This window comes from Brassica napus, chromosome C4 (assembly GCF_020379485.1).
Source record: "Brassica napus cultivar Da-Ae chromosome C4, Da-Ae, whole genome shotgun sequence".
NCBI classification, from domain to species: Eukaryota; Viridiplantae; Streptophyta; class Magnoliopsida; order Brassicales; family Brassicaceae; genus Brassica; species Brassica napus.
In genome coordinates, this window is record NC_063447.1 from 60,625,466 (window position 1) to 60,639,616 (window position 14,151).

General features: G+C 35.1%; 4 protein-coding genes across 4 annotated transcripts; 1 reads left to right on the forward strand and 3 right to left on the reverse strand.

The window, feature by feature from the left end:
- Positions 1-1,132: 1,132 nt before the first annotated feature.
- LOC106391660 (putative nuclease HARBI1) lies at positions 1,133-3,934 on the reverse strand. Its single transcript, XM_022702093.2, has 2 exons — positions 3,790-3,934; positions 1,133-3,457 (listed from the first exon to the last, which is right to left on the reverse strand). The coding sequence occupies exons 1-2, from the start codon at positions 3,799-3,801 to the stop codon at positions 2,258-2,260; spliced, it is 1,212 nt and encodes a 403-aa protein (XP_022557814.2). The 5' UTR covers positions 3,802-3,934; the 3' UTR covers positions 1,133-2,257.
- LOC106391659 lies at positions 3,913-5,711 on the reverse strand. The gene is made up of 3 exons (XM_013832355.3): positions 5,433-5,711; positions 5,055-5,351; positions 3,913-4,661 (listed from the first exon to the last, which is right to left on the reverse strand). The coding sequence occupies exons 1-3, from the start codon at positions 5,454-5,456 to the stop codon at positions 4,017-4,019; spliced, it is 966 nt and encodes a 321-aa protein (XP_013687809.2). The 5' UTR covers positions 5,457-5,711; the 3' UTR covers positions 3,913-4,016.
- Positions 5,712-6,890: 1,179 nt separating this feature from the next.
- Positions 6,891-7,986, reverse strand: LOC106391661 (cysteine-rich and transmembrane domain-containing protein WIH2). Its single transcript, XM_013832357.3, has 3 exons — positions 7,745-7,986; positions 7,487-7,661; positions 6,891-7,161 (listed from the first exon to the last, which is right to left on the reverse strand). The coding sequence occupies exons 1-3, from the start codon at positions 7,788-7,790 to the stop codon at positions 7,116-7,118; spliced, it is 267 nt and encodes an 88-aa protein (XP_013687811.1). The 5' UTR covers positions 7,791-7,986; the 3' UTR covers positions 6,891-7,115.
- A 3,117-nt stretch (positions 7,987-11,103) lies between these two features.
- LOC106391662 (protein EARLY RESPONSIVE TO DEHYDRATION 15) lies at positions 11,104-12,751 on the forward strand. The gene is made up of 3 exons (XM_013832358.3): positions 11,104-11,355; positions 11,960-12,312; positions 12,386-12,751. The coding sequence occupies exons 2-3, from the start codon at positions 11,985-11,987 to the stop codon at positions 12,529-12,531; spliced, it is 474 nt and encodes a 157-aa protein (XP_013687812.1). The 5' UTR covers positions 11,104-11,355; positions 11,960-11,984; the 3' UTR covers positions 12,532-12,751.
- Positions 12,752-14,151: the final 1,400 nt, after the last annotated feature.

A 14,151-nucleotide genomic window follows, 5' to 3' on the forward strand; every position in this document is an offset into this window, starting at 1 on the left:
GTTATTATTTTTGTATAATTATACAATTTGTATTACTAAAACTTTCAAAAATTTCTACAATTTTTTAAAAAATTAAATATCTAACCGTAAAATCATTAGTTTCTTATATATCTACAAATTTTATAAATATTGTTTATGCTAAATTTTTGATAATTATACAATTTTTATTAGTTTTATGCAAATTGATTTAATATATATCAAATCTATATTAAATATTAGTAAAAAAAATTGTAAAATATTTAATATTTAATAAATTTATTTTTAAATATACATTAGATTTAAAAAATTCCTTTAACACCTAATTGACAAATATCTACCGAAGGTAAGACGCACTACTTGGTACGGCCGACTTTCGTATTTAAAAAATCATTTGCGGTAGAACTGATAACAAAGTTGATAAAACCTAATAATTTAACTTTAACTCTCGACATTCGAAGATGTTATCAAATTGCGGTGAACGTTCCTAGAATGATACACACCAATAATATCAGTAGTGTTTTATGTTGTTGTTGTTGCCTTCTCAGAACCTAAAGAAGCTTTCACAAAGCTAAATGTAACTACTTGGAACTAAACATTTTTTCAGAAGATGAGTTCTTAATAAACAACCCTCTAGTTACTTGGAAAATATAACTGATTGGATTCAATGAATGTTGCAGTTTTGAAATCATCTCCATCTCTGAGAATTTTCTCCAGAGTATGGGCTTTAAATGGACTTCCTTTAAACAATAATTACTTAATTAGCTTATAAAACATTTGTGTCATAGCCCAATGGGCGAGTACAAGTATCAGATCCATGACTCGAAACCAAGTCTAGTAGAAGAGTTGACAATGCGGCCCAGCCTTGTGTTCAGTGTGTGTGTCATGGACTTGAGAAAGAGAAAGCGATTGTTGTCAGAAAACAACAAAACGGCGTGGGTCGTCGCTTGATGCTTCCTACGTTTCTTGCGACTTCTTCTAATAGTTGCGACTCCACCAGTTAAAGCCTTTTCTTTTTAGGTATGACTGTTTTGGATGTTATATTAGTTGGATTTCTTAAAATACACATTTTAATTTTTAATTCATTGTGATGGAAAGAAAGCAGCATGGTAACCATACTTTTTTTTTGGGGGGGGGGGGGGGGGGGGGGGGGTGTGAAACGTGATTTTGACATTAATTTATGTTTTTAAGTTTATCACGTAATGTTTCATGCCTTTGGTAATTGCTACAAGTTAACATTACCTAAATACATTATTGGAATAACCAACCCATGTGGATTGGTTTGCAGCTTTAGAGAAGGAGTCTACTTTCTAATTAAAGAAAAAGATCAACATGTCTAAACAAACAATTATGGAAGCAAACAGAATAAGGCCATGTTCGTTTGTACATCTGGAAGGTGCATCCAGATGGATCAGTCAGATGGATCAGTCAGATGCTCTACCTGGGTGTTGTTCGTTTGTACATTTAGAAAGTACATCTAGATGAAGCATCCGGATGCAGCTGCGTTCGTTTGTTCATTTTTTTTTGAACTTACATTTGCATCCAAATGCAGTTGATGACAAAATGACTAAAATGGACATGTATTTAATTTATCTATATCTTACTCTTAAATCATGATTATTATTTATATTAATCCTGTTAATTTTAATATCTTATCTAAATTACAATTAAAAAAAATAATTTTAAAATTCTTTTTTTAAAATTCATAAATTTATTTTAATGAAAATAAGACAATGAAATTATAAATAATGACTATAATTTTGCAAATTTGATTAAAATATTTAAATAAAAGTCTAACAATTGTTTGATATATGATAAATTTTAACACACTAAAATTCAACAATAGTTTTGATATATTGATAACTCAAAACCAATTCCAAAAATAAATAAAGATAAGATAGTCTCAAAAACTTTAAATAGATCATGGTAAATAAAAACTTAAACATAAAAGGATAATGAGTTTGCATTATCAATTGGTCCAAAGGAAACAAAACTACAAACCCATACTAGAAGTGAACAGAAAAAAGCGGGAAACAAAATTACAAACCCACACGTGAGCTCCATAACAGCTCATCTTGATTCCAACCCCTTGTGGTCTCTAACTGTCTCAGCAAACAACTGAAACAAATCCTTCTTCACAGCTTGCTTCTAGTCACAAAGAAGAAGTAAAAAACGAGAATAAGCATTTGCCACAAAGGGATCATCAATACACATTACAAAGCCCAAAGAGAGAGAGCTTCAAAAGACACCATCAAACAACTACTTATCAAACAACTTACATCTAGTATGGAAGTCGACGTCCTCTCGCCATCTCTTCAGTAATGGAATCTCGCATAGCTTCCATGACTCTATCTCCAGCTGGTACGTATGCAACATGATCATCTTCATCCCCATGATGTTCATATTCTTCCACTCTTTCCCAATGTGCAAAATCACAATCCTCATGGTTTGAATCTCTTATAAAATTGTGGAGAGCCATTGTTGCTGTCACAATCTTCACCCATTTATTCAGCTCATACTTAGGGTGCTTCCTGTCAAGAATCCTCCACTTAGCCTTCCATATTCCAAATGTTCTCTCAATTACCGAACGCAAGCCAGAATGTTTTCGGTTGAATAACTCTCTGCTGTTTGTCGGTGGTCCTCCTCTAACAAACTGATCCAGGCTATATCTAGTTCTACGTTGAGGTCCTAAATAACCAGTTCTAGTTGGGTATCCAGAGTCTACTAGATAATACTTTCCAACTGGAGGATGAGGAAAAGAAGCTTCTTCCTTAGCACAATATGTCAACACTTTTGTATCATGTGCTCTCCCAGGAACCCCAACATAAGCATATATGAATTTCATGCTGAAATTACATATAGCTAAGACATTCATAGTTGGTTCTCCTTTTCTACCTCTGAATGGATCGGCATTCCCAGAAGGAGGACGAACCGGCACATGAGTTCCATCTAAAGCACCTACGCAATCCTTAAAAAAAGGATAATATCGCGGATCATCTACTAGAATAGGACTAGCACTTGCAAACTCATCCCTTTCAGGTTTCACAATGTCTGCTGCAAGTTTCAACAAAGAACTTAAAACCTCATCTATCTTCCTATTCACTGTGTCAGATGAATGTTGGTATCTCTCAGCTAAAGCCCGTACGGATAAATCTTGTCCAGCCATCTCTAAAAACATTGCTACACTCTCCTCTAAGTAAACATGGCAAGTCTCTTCTAGCTGATACTTCTCTGATAGTATCTTACATAAGCTATTAAATGTTGCTTGGTTCATGCAAAGAATCTCATAGCACTGTACCTCGGAATCGTTCATGAAACGTTGCACTCGACGCCAACCTCCACCTCGGTTTGTCCTCACTAACTGTTTGTTAGTATTTGTTTCTGCCACTCCACACGTTTCTTCTAAAAGAGCAAACATGTGTTTCTCCTCATCTAGTATCAAATCCATGTCGTCATGTTCAACTAAGAACCTAAACGTGTCCTGAAACCACATCAAGCATACAACCAATTAAACTATCATATATTCACACCGTACTCTGAACAATGATATATATAATTTTCTATGAACTATACCGTCTATAAGTGACAACAAACAATAGAATGTGGCTTATCTCCTATTGGTTCATACTAGTAGTCTAGTACTAGTGTGCTACTGCCGTGTTATCATTGAGTTTAAATATGCGAAAATGTGGGCAGAGAAGATTGTTCACTACCCGTTAACTTCGTAATAGTCGCATAACTTTCTACCCATGATAAAAAACTCTCAAGCAATAAGTTTACCCAAATCCACTAAAAGCTCTTATAACCACATACCTTACTGTTCATTGTATCTTGGAGACTTTAAGCTAGAAGTGTATAAGAGCTGCTACGTAGGAACTGCTTATCCACAAGAGTTGTATTGCCACTTCAAAATAAAAATAAACATAGACATTTCAGTAGGGTGAAACTCATAAAAATATTGTCATAAACAGTCACTAAAACATGATTCATTCTAGAGTTCATACTAAACTAAGACATAGACATAAAACATAAACAACTCCTCAATGATCTCTGCTTTCACCAGTTGCAAACTCCAAATAAAGAACCATGTTCTCATTATCTCCATAAAACAAGAAAGTCTGACGATTCGCAGCATCTTCTTTGAGGTGGTTAATTGAAGCTTTGTAGAGAGGAGACCACATCCTTACAGCAGACAAGGAGTGAAGAACCTCCATGGCTCGAAGTTGACTACAACTAAACTCGGGATGATTCTCTATTAGATGATTCTTGTGGGAAAGAATCTTGTCTCTAGACTCAACACTCTCCCTAATCACATCAGCCACAGCTTGTCCTACTTTTACAATCCTTGATCTTTTCTTATTAACCTTTGACCTAGAAGAAGAGGGGCCAACATTCTTTGATCCAAAATTTCTTGATTCAGATGCAACATCAGTTTCTTGAGTAGGGACACCACGCCTTGATTCAGCTCCAACAGCTTCTTCAGTAGGAATATCACGTCTTGACTCAGCATCATCTTCACCATCAATCTCATCATCATGATCTGAGTGCTTTGTGTCTAAAACATCTTCACCTTGCTGAGCAGACCAACCTTCACCTCCACTAATATAAACTGTCCCAAATACCTTCTCCATCAAATCCATATTTGCTATCGGCTTGTCTTTAAATTTTCTAGCACCTGGCCACTCCTGAAACAAGAACAAAAATCAAAGTGAGAACACTATATTTTCATAGAGATACAAATACAACAATACAACTTATTTGAATTAATGTTCTGTTTCTAGCACAAAAGTAACAGAGAATCACGTGCCAGCAAACAGTCAAACGCAACTTAACTTCTAAACTACCAATCCACCAGTCAACTATCAACAAAAATCTGAATACTCTAATAATACGTAGGTTAACCATGAAGCAAACTACTAAAAACACTACTCTGATTTTAATACTTTAAGTCGCAAACAACTGAAACAAAATGAAAGATAAAAACTGAACATAACAGAGAATCATCATCACATCATTATTGTTCTAACAACACAATCAAAACTGAACTAGTAAAATTAAGAGGATCATAGAACTTGTACCTTGCATCGCTCATTCCACCAGTCCTCACTCATGTTGATGAATCCGGTTGAATCAAAACCAAGCCCCGTTCTGTTCCGAGTCAACTTCTTAAAAGACTCATACTGCTTCTTGCAAGTATTGTACTTTATCCCAAATTTTCTCCATGGAATTTTTACACCAAATGCCTCATAGAACTTATCTATTATCGCCTGTCTCCCAGCCTCATTAACCATCTGTTTTCTTATGTTTCCTTTCAGATTCTCATCAAGTCTTAGTTGAAGAAAGAAGCGTGTTTGTTCGTCACTCCATGTAAGATTCTTATTTAAAGATTCAAGACAATAAGAAAAGCATTTGACAAAACTGAGATCAAATAAGAGATTAGAGGGGAAGATACTCACATCAGTTCCATGGATGGATGTCATTGTTTCTCTTCAAAGGTTCTGCAACTATCTTCAAAGTAAACTGTAAACATAAGAGTAAGCAAACCCATGAACCCATGAACACAGCTAACAGCATACCCATGAACCCATTAACCATATGTTTTCTTTCTAGTTCCAGGACCAAAGACTAGTCAGACTGTAAACATAAACCCATAAACACAGCTAACAGCATACCCATGAACCCATTAACCATCTGTTTTCTTTCCAGTTCCAGGACCAAAGACTAGTCAGACTGTAAACATAAACCCATGAACACAGCTAACATCATACCCATGAACCCATTAACCATTTGTTCCAGGGCCAAAGACTACTCAGACTGTAAACATAAACCCATGAACACAACTAACAGCATACCCATGAACCCATTAACCATATGTTTTCTTTCCAGTTCCAGGGCCAAAGACTACTCAGACTGTAAACATAAACCCATGAACACAGCTAACATCATACACATTGCAAAAGTATTACATGAACACAACTAACAGCATAACAAACAAAACCCACAACATAACTTATAGGATATAGATTACAGAGATCCTAGAAACTCTTACCTGAGAGAGAGAGAGAGCCTAATAGAGAGGTTTTCGGAGAGAGAGAGAGCGCCTGAGAGAGAGAGAGCGAGAGAGCCGGAGAGAGAGTGCGCCTGAGAGAGAGAGAGAGAGAGAGTCGTAGAGAGAGACTGAGAGAGAGAGGTCGCCGGAGCCTGAGAGAGAGAGAGCCTGAGAGAGAGAGAAAGCGCCTGAGAGAGAGAGAGCCTGAGAGAGAGAGAGCGCCTGAGAGAGAGAGAGCCGGAGAGAGAGAGAGAGAGAGCCGGAGAGAGAGAGAGAGAGCCGGAGAGAGAGAGCCCCTGAGAGAGAGAGAGAGAGCCGGAGAGAGAGACTGAGAGAGAGAGAGCCGGAGAGGGAGAGAGAGAGAGAGAAAGAGCGCCTAAGAGAGATAGCCTGAGAGAGAGTTCACCAGAGAGAGAGGTAACCGGAGAGAGAGATCGGAGAGGTCGTCATGAGGAGATCGGAGAGTTCGCCGGAGAGAGGTCGGAGGAGAAGAAGATTGGCCGCAAGAGAGAGTTACGTGAGAGATGAGAGTGAAGCACAAAAGTTTTAGGGTTATGTGTAGCAGGGTTATTTTGTCATTAACCATTTTTGACTGAATCAGCTGCAGCTGGATGCATGGTGAAGACTCAGCCAGTTTTTTTTTTAAAAGTTCAGCTGAGTTTTCGAAACTCACCCAGCCGATCCATCTGGATGTACCGATAATTCACACTAAACGAACACCAAAATTCAACTTCACCCAGATGGATCAGTTGACTGAGCAAACGAACAGGGCCTAACTGAGATATAAATTGTGAAAACAAATTAGAGCGAAAGCAATAGACTGAGGCAAAGGAGTAGCGTCTCCACGCAAATTTATGAAAACAAATTAGAGCGAAAGCAATAGACTGAGGCAAAGGAGTAGCGTCTCCACGCAAATTTACATTCCCATTCAAGTCGCAAATCCAAACCAAGACAGAGAATAATAGTTGTTTATGAATCTAGAGAACATAGAACGGAAAGAGAATAGACAAGAGAATGTATCCAGCAATTCATCATTACTTAATTAAGGTTGCCAAAAACACTCTCTTGCAATCAAATCAGCAGCTCTGAATCAGAAGCAAGCATCCAAGAGACAGCAACAGCAGAGAGCTGCAAGACTGCAAAATAATAATAATCAGAAACATTAGTCCACATTCTCCAATCAAATCCTAAACAAAGTCAAGAACAAACTAGCTGAAGCACAAGACTTCTTCTAAGAATGAATCTGCGGTTGAATATTCAAAGAGTCAAACACTTAAGTCTACACAGATCAATACAAAACTCACAACACAACAAAGCATATTCATACTTGGAAGATGCAACATGGAAACAACAACCAATCACAATCAATCGGATTATCAACAAAGTCAAGATCTAGTTGAATATTCGAAGACTGAAAAATAGTCAAAACACTTAAGTCCACAACTATTTTTTGTGACTCACCATCCTTCTAGAAACCCAGGGCTTCCCTGTTGCTGCTGCTGATGCTGCGGCGGAGGATACTGCGGCGCGTAAGGAGGAGGATACCCCTGCTGAGGATACCCCTGCGGCGGATATCCCTGAGGAGGATACCCCTGCGGTGGATACGCATCCTTCGGGTATCCCTCCGGCGGATAACCTGTTTAAACATGCAAACGATTCAGATCCATAACACGAGATAATGAAACAGATCTGAGAAATTGAGTGAAGAGAGAAACCAACCTTGAGGAGGAGGAACGCCGACGGGAGGTTGATTGTACTGACTCATTGTGAGGAAGACGTAGAGGAGAGTGCGAACCCTAGTAGATCGAGAAGTTAAAAAGGAGGAGCGCGATAGAGATGGATATTAAAAGGAGCGAAGATACTGTCTGTGTTTTTAAGTAAAACGCGTACTTGCAGTTACTTTTTTTTTATTTTCTTTCCTTTTTCCTTTTTCCTGTTTTTGTGATTATCGTAATCGTTAACCACCCAATTAAAAAAGTACTTTTTATATTAAAAAACAAGATTTACGCGGTTTCTGCCCTTTACTTCTGTTTTTATTATGTAAAGTTCAAAATCATATGGTTGTCAGATGCGTTACTTAATGATAATTTCATTGATTTCTTCTTTTCTTTTTTCTTTTAAGTTTTTATATATTTATATATATAAAAATATGTTTGTCTCTCTCCTAAACTATCTACGTGGAAAGTCATTCTCTGACAGGCCGATACGTGTCCATCTTCTGTGAAACGCGGCGCATCACTTGAGTTTATTGGTACTAGGTTTTATTTCTTTTGTTGGGCTTGAGTTTAACTTTGGACTTATACTATGAACAATTGACAGGACTTTTTACTCTTTAATATTATTGAATATGTTAATTATTTCTTGATACATAGTAAATAAAAAAAACACACATTACGATATGAACGTTATATTATCATCAAAGCAATCTTTACCCTATGTATCTCATCCTGTGATAATTTATAAAGTAGCAACGAATCTATGAGTTCAGCAAATTTGCAATTACCTACGTCAAAATTTTAAGTATATAAACAGTTAACAGTAGTGTGTTGAATATTATATTCATATGATTTAAAAGCTTTTACAAATTTTTATTTTTAAACATACACCAAAAACTTTACGAAAGTAAATATCCATTCGAGTTCTCAACCACTTCAAATACCAACAACGCCAAAAAAAATTTAATCAAGTACACGAAAACTATAAACATTGAATAATATTTTTTGAAAAATTATATATACATAGAAATATTTTTAGTGGTAGGGTATATTTATAATTTCCAATATTTGGCCAAATAAAGAAAAAGGAAACATGTATTTATATAACCATGAAAAGAAAACTACTTTAAATAATTTAATCAAAACAACAACCACGTACAACTAAACCCGATCAACGTCACAACCTCAAAATAAAGATAGTATAAAAACAAAAATCCCAAGACATGACATATAGTCTTGTACTAACAGCTTACCAACCAATTTAATTTACATAGTTCATTCAACAGTAATCAAAGTAAGCAAATATACTAATCAAAGCAAATATTGGTAGCTTCATAGTCTATTCAGTATTCAAATACATTAACATGTACAATATTTAACTAATATGTATATTTTTATATTATATAAATTTATATTAAACATTCATTCTAACTGTTTAAAATGTTTAAATTTTTATCCCGTCCGCAGGGCGGGCTGGCCCTAATATTACTATATTATAGTGTTATTCCCATAAATATTTATATATACTCCGTTTTTTAAAAAGTAGTGTTATTCAGTTACGTTGTATGTGTGGTTAAAGATATTTTAAGCCGACAAAAAGACACCTTAATTTGATTTTTTGAAGAAAATCTGTTGTTTAAGAATCGATTTGATTTTTTTTTAAAAAAAAATTTCAGTCATTCAATAATAACACCTTAATTTCTTTCAAAATTTATCCTCATATTTTATTGTAGTGTTCGAGGTGATGTTTGGTACAACCTTATTAACTTGTTGACACTAAATAAAACACTACTAAAAGATGTTTTTGTGGCGTGCAAGTTTATTAAATGTAAAAAAATAAGTAATAGAATATAATGGTCTAAATCATTACATAACGATGGTCGATCTAATGGTTTACTCTATTTTTCTTCTAAAATATAACAACTCTATAGAATTGGATGTTGCTCCAATAGTATTCTATTTTAAAGTAAAAAATAAAATGATAAACAAAAAATAAAAAAATAACGCTATGTATAGAATAAAAAATAGGTTTACATTATTATAGAGTAGAAAATAAAGTACTATTGGAGATTTTTACTCTAAACTTTATATTAAAAGTGGAATAGAATGGAGTTGGAAATACCCTTACAACATCACATCGAAATTTTTTTATAAAAAAAAGAGAGGAAGACATCATGTCACTTATTTTTCAATATAAGTTCTTGACATTCACATTTTCAACCAAAGATATACTTATCTTTTTATCATATTATATTCCAAACTATATAATCAAGCAAAAAATTATGTCAAGCAAAAAACTTAAGAAATGACCCTCATATTTAATCAAATAATCAAATCTAGCTAATAGAGCTTCAGATCAAAAACAAAACCAGAACATATTTAGCCTCCTTGCAGCTGAACTACGTTGTGAAACTAGCATTGCCTTTGGAGTTCAGACTCCAGTATACATCGTCTTCCTTCCCGTCAACTACTTATTCTTATTCTTGAGCTACTTCATATACTAGCCTTGCCACTTATAATTAAAAACTGGCCATAAGCGGTTGGTGAAGATAGTTCTTCGTCCGTGTTGATACAAAAAAAATGAAGAAGAAACCAACAATTTCAATTTAATTCTACTATACCAACAAAGACCTATGATCAATTTCGATATCATGGTTGTTCTAGCCTACTAGCAAACTGAGAACCGAGATGATAATGGGAATTAAAATGTGTTTAGTAAGAAGATGGAACCATTGACAAATGACAATCAAACTGAATCCTACTTATAATATTCTCCAACTCATATCATCAAAAAAAGTTCCCCTAAAATAAGATACAAGTTGAAAGATTAAAAAATACACATCTCCACTCACTAGACAGATAAAACTACAGCACTATAATTATTGAATGTTACTGTTATCTTATCTAATCTCCTCTTTTAGATATTTTCTTTTGGGATAAATCATCACAGCTCCACTCATAAACGCACACTAACAAAACATGGGAACCCTCCACTAATTAGATCAAACAACAGCACAAGATAACATAATTATTGAACGTTACTAGCGATCCTAAGACCTCACATATCCACTGTTCTCATATCTAATAAATTTAGATGTTGATTGTATTAGGAAGAGAGATTCACAGTGACTGGAGGAGATTAAACTAACATGACAATGACTGTAGAACAGAATGCTACAGACAAATTACAAACAATGCATGCATAAGTTATCTATAACCAGCAAAAACCATGGGTGGGCTAGGCCCATTGTATCCTTAACGAGCCTATATTGTATTAGTTTCCTACCTTATCCTCTTCGACCGAATTTCAAGATATTTTTATAGTATTTTTCTAGAAAGAGAATAATAATTCACTTTGCACGAGTCGCCAACTGATTGGACACGAAACAAAGTCAAATAAAGCCAACAGTAACGCGTCAACACGTGGACGGCGGATTACTCAAAACCACGTCAGGTACGGCTCCAGACCTACCCACTTGTCCCTTCACAAAATAAACCAACGAACCTGAGGTTCGGCACCGAGCCTCGCTTTATATAAATAAAACTCTCCTCTCCTCATCTTCGTCACATCGTGTTGATCCTTATCAACTTGCAGATATTTTCACAAGGCCAAAGGTAAACGATCTCGTCCTCTTGTGCTCGATCACGATGATCTCATCGTCTTCGTAGTTATTGGATATCGATGATTATATGTGGTTTCCGGGAAAGTTTTTTTTTGAAAAATTTCGGAGAAATGAAGTGATCGATCGATCTTCTAGCTTGCGATCTGTGTGGTGATCGTCGATCTAGCTAATAGCTGTTCGATTCTTCAATCAACCGTCACGTTAATCTATATTTACGATCGATCGGATGTTTATAGCTATGATCGGTTTGATTGATAGCTTCGTTTCCAGATCTGGAATCTCTACTTATGATTATGGAGTCAGATCTAACATCATCGATATTAACGATTGATCGGAAGTTTGTAGCTAACTGAATAGCTTTGATCGTAGTATTGAGCTGTTTGATTGATTGCTTCGTTATTAGATTCGATGATGCATAGATCTATTCGTTTTGCTTTGATCGTAGTATCGATCGGTTTGATTGATTGCTTCGTTATTAGATTCGATGATGCATAGATCTATTCGTTTTGCTATGTAATCTGAGCTTATGGATCTGTTTGTGAATCGTCGAATCATTGAAATCGATCTTCTGGTTGTTGTTGTTTGTGCGTGCACAGATCTAAGATCCGAGTTAAAAAGCAAATGGCGATGGTTTCAGGAAGACGTTCAACGCTAAACCCCAACGCACCTCTCTTCGTCCCAGCAGCCGTTAGACAAGTGGAAGATTTCTCTCCGGAGTGGTGGCAGTTGGTGACGACCTCGACTTGGTACCACGACTACTGGATCAGCCAGCACCAAGGAGCTGACGGATTCTACGATAACGGAGAGAGTGGTGAAGTCGATGTAGCTGATCTTCTTCCGGAGTCGTTTGATTTCGATGACATTGAAGATGTCTTCGAATCCGAGTTTGATCATCAAGGTTACGGTGGATATGTTGGACAACAGATGTATCATGCACCTTCTGACTTTGGTAAGTTAGTTTAAATCAGCTCTCTATCCCGAAGAACAGAGTTGGAGACTGATTGTGGTTGTGTGATCATCAGGTTTAGGGAAGAATGGTGAGATGGTGAGGAAATCGAGTGGGAACAGGAGTCCTAGGTCGATTGTTGAACCGGCGAAGTATGCAGAGAAGCCAGCCAAGTGGGGAAACCAGAAGGTTGCTCCACGAAACATTCACCAGCCTCGTTGAAGTGGGGTGTGGTAACTAGGCAGAGTATGTTGTATCTTTAGCCACCTGTACCTTTGTAATTTTTAGTATTTGCTGCTTTCCACAAGAGAGAGAGAACCTGTAACTTCTTTGTACCTTTACGATGTTCAGAGTCTCAAACTCGTTATCTCAAAAAAAAAAAATGTAAAAACATAAAAAAATTGTAAAATTTGAAGAGTAATGAGAAATAGAGTTTCACATATAACCTCATTGTAGATTCATTTGACAAAATGAAGTAAAGTACATTTCTAGACAGGCTTGTTCAAGCTCATTGGAACGGTTTTGGTTTATTATATGCAATCGGCGATAGCTACAAGCACTACTAGGCCAAACTCAAAGGTAGATGCTTATTAGTTTCCCAGATCAGATGTTACGTCTGCAAGTTCAAGTTCATCAGTCATCACAACCATAAGATGGTAAAACTATCTTATCGAGGTTAGGCACAGATGCAAAATCCAGGAGTGTCAATGTGTCGTCGTCATCACTCATCACCCAATTCATGCAAGCATATTGCAACAAACTCATCTTACAGGTCGGTTAGGACTTATGTGAGACAAACCAGAGCCGGAGAACATGATGTTCTCCGTAATTAATTACTAAAATTACCCAAGAAAAATGGGCCTTGAAGCTTAGAGTTTTTACTCGAGTCTTGGACGCCGTAACATTTAGGATTAATATAATTCCCAAACCCAAGTGTGTGTTTTCAAGTTTCTCAGTTTGTTACCTCACTTTTTTAACCTGTAGAATTTCACTTTCTTATTTTTTGTCTTTGGTTTCTATGGAAAATGTAGACACATTGTCGAACCTGATATCATCACTAGATAATTATGCTAAAATTAATAGAAAATTGAATAATTCTATATAGAAAAAGAAAAATTATTAATCTGTTTTTTAGAGGGTAATTTTTTAATTCCAATTTTATGTATGTAACCACATGGCTTTCATTGATTAGCCTAAGGATGATAAGTTTTAACATAAAACTTTAGAAATTAGTTACCATATATAATTGGCGTTACCAGAGTTGACTGATTTTCTTCTTCAGTTTTGGACTCAACATAAATGTTATTTTTCTTATTACTCATTTCTTTTGCAAATGTATTTAGTATAAACTGGGTTAAGATCTGCGCCTTGCGCGGGATCAACATTATATATAAAAATTATTTTATGTATTAAATATTTTTACATATTATGAAATAATAAATATATATTAAATTATTAAAAGTTAGTAACTATTAAATATATAATTAAATTGATGCGAATATATAAATCAATTTTATTAATCCAATTTTTTTTTTTATATTTGATAGGATATGTTATTAAATTTAAATGTACTAACATAGATAATATATTTTAGTATATTTTTAATATTAATTTCTATTAAATGATGATTTCTACTCATATAGTTTTTTGATCATTTGTATCTTTTATAGAAAAAAATTTAAATTACTGATAACAAAATTTTCATTGTGGGATTAATAGTTTTAGTAATTTATAATTTAAAAAAAAAATAAGTTGTCAATGATCGTTCAAAATTTTTATCAAAAAAATTGTTCAAAGTAAATTTTGAAACTAAAATATTGTATTTTATATGGTTTATAGTTT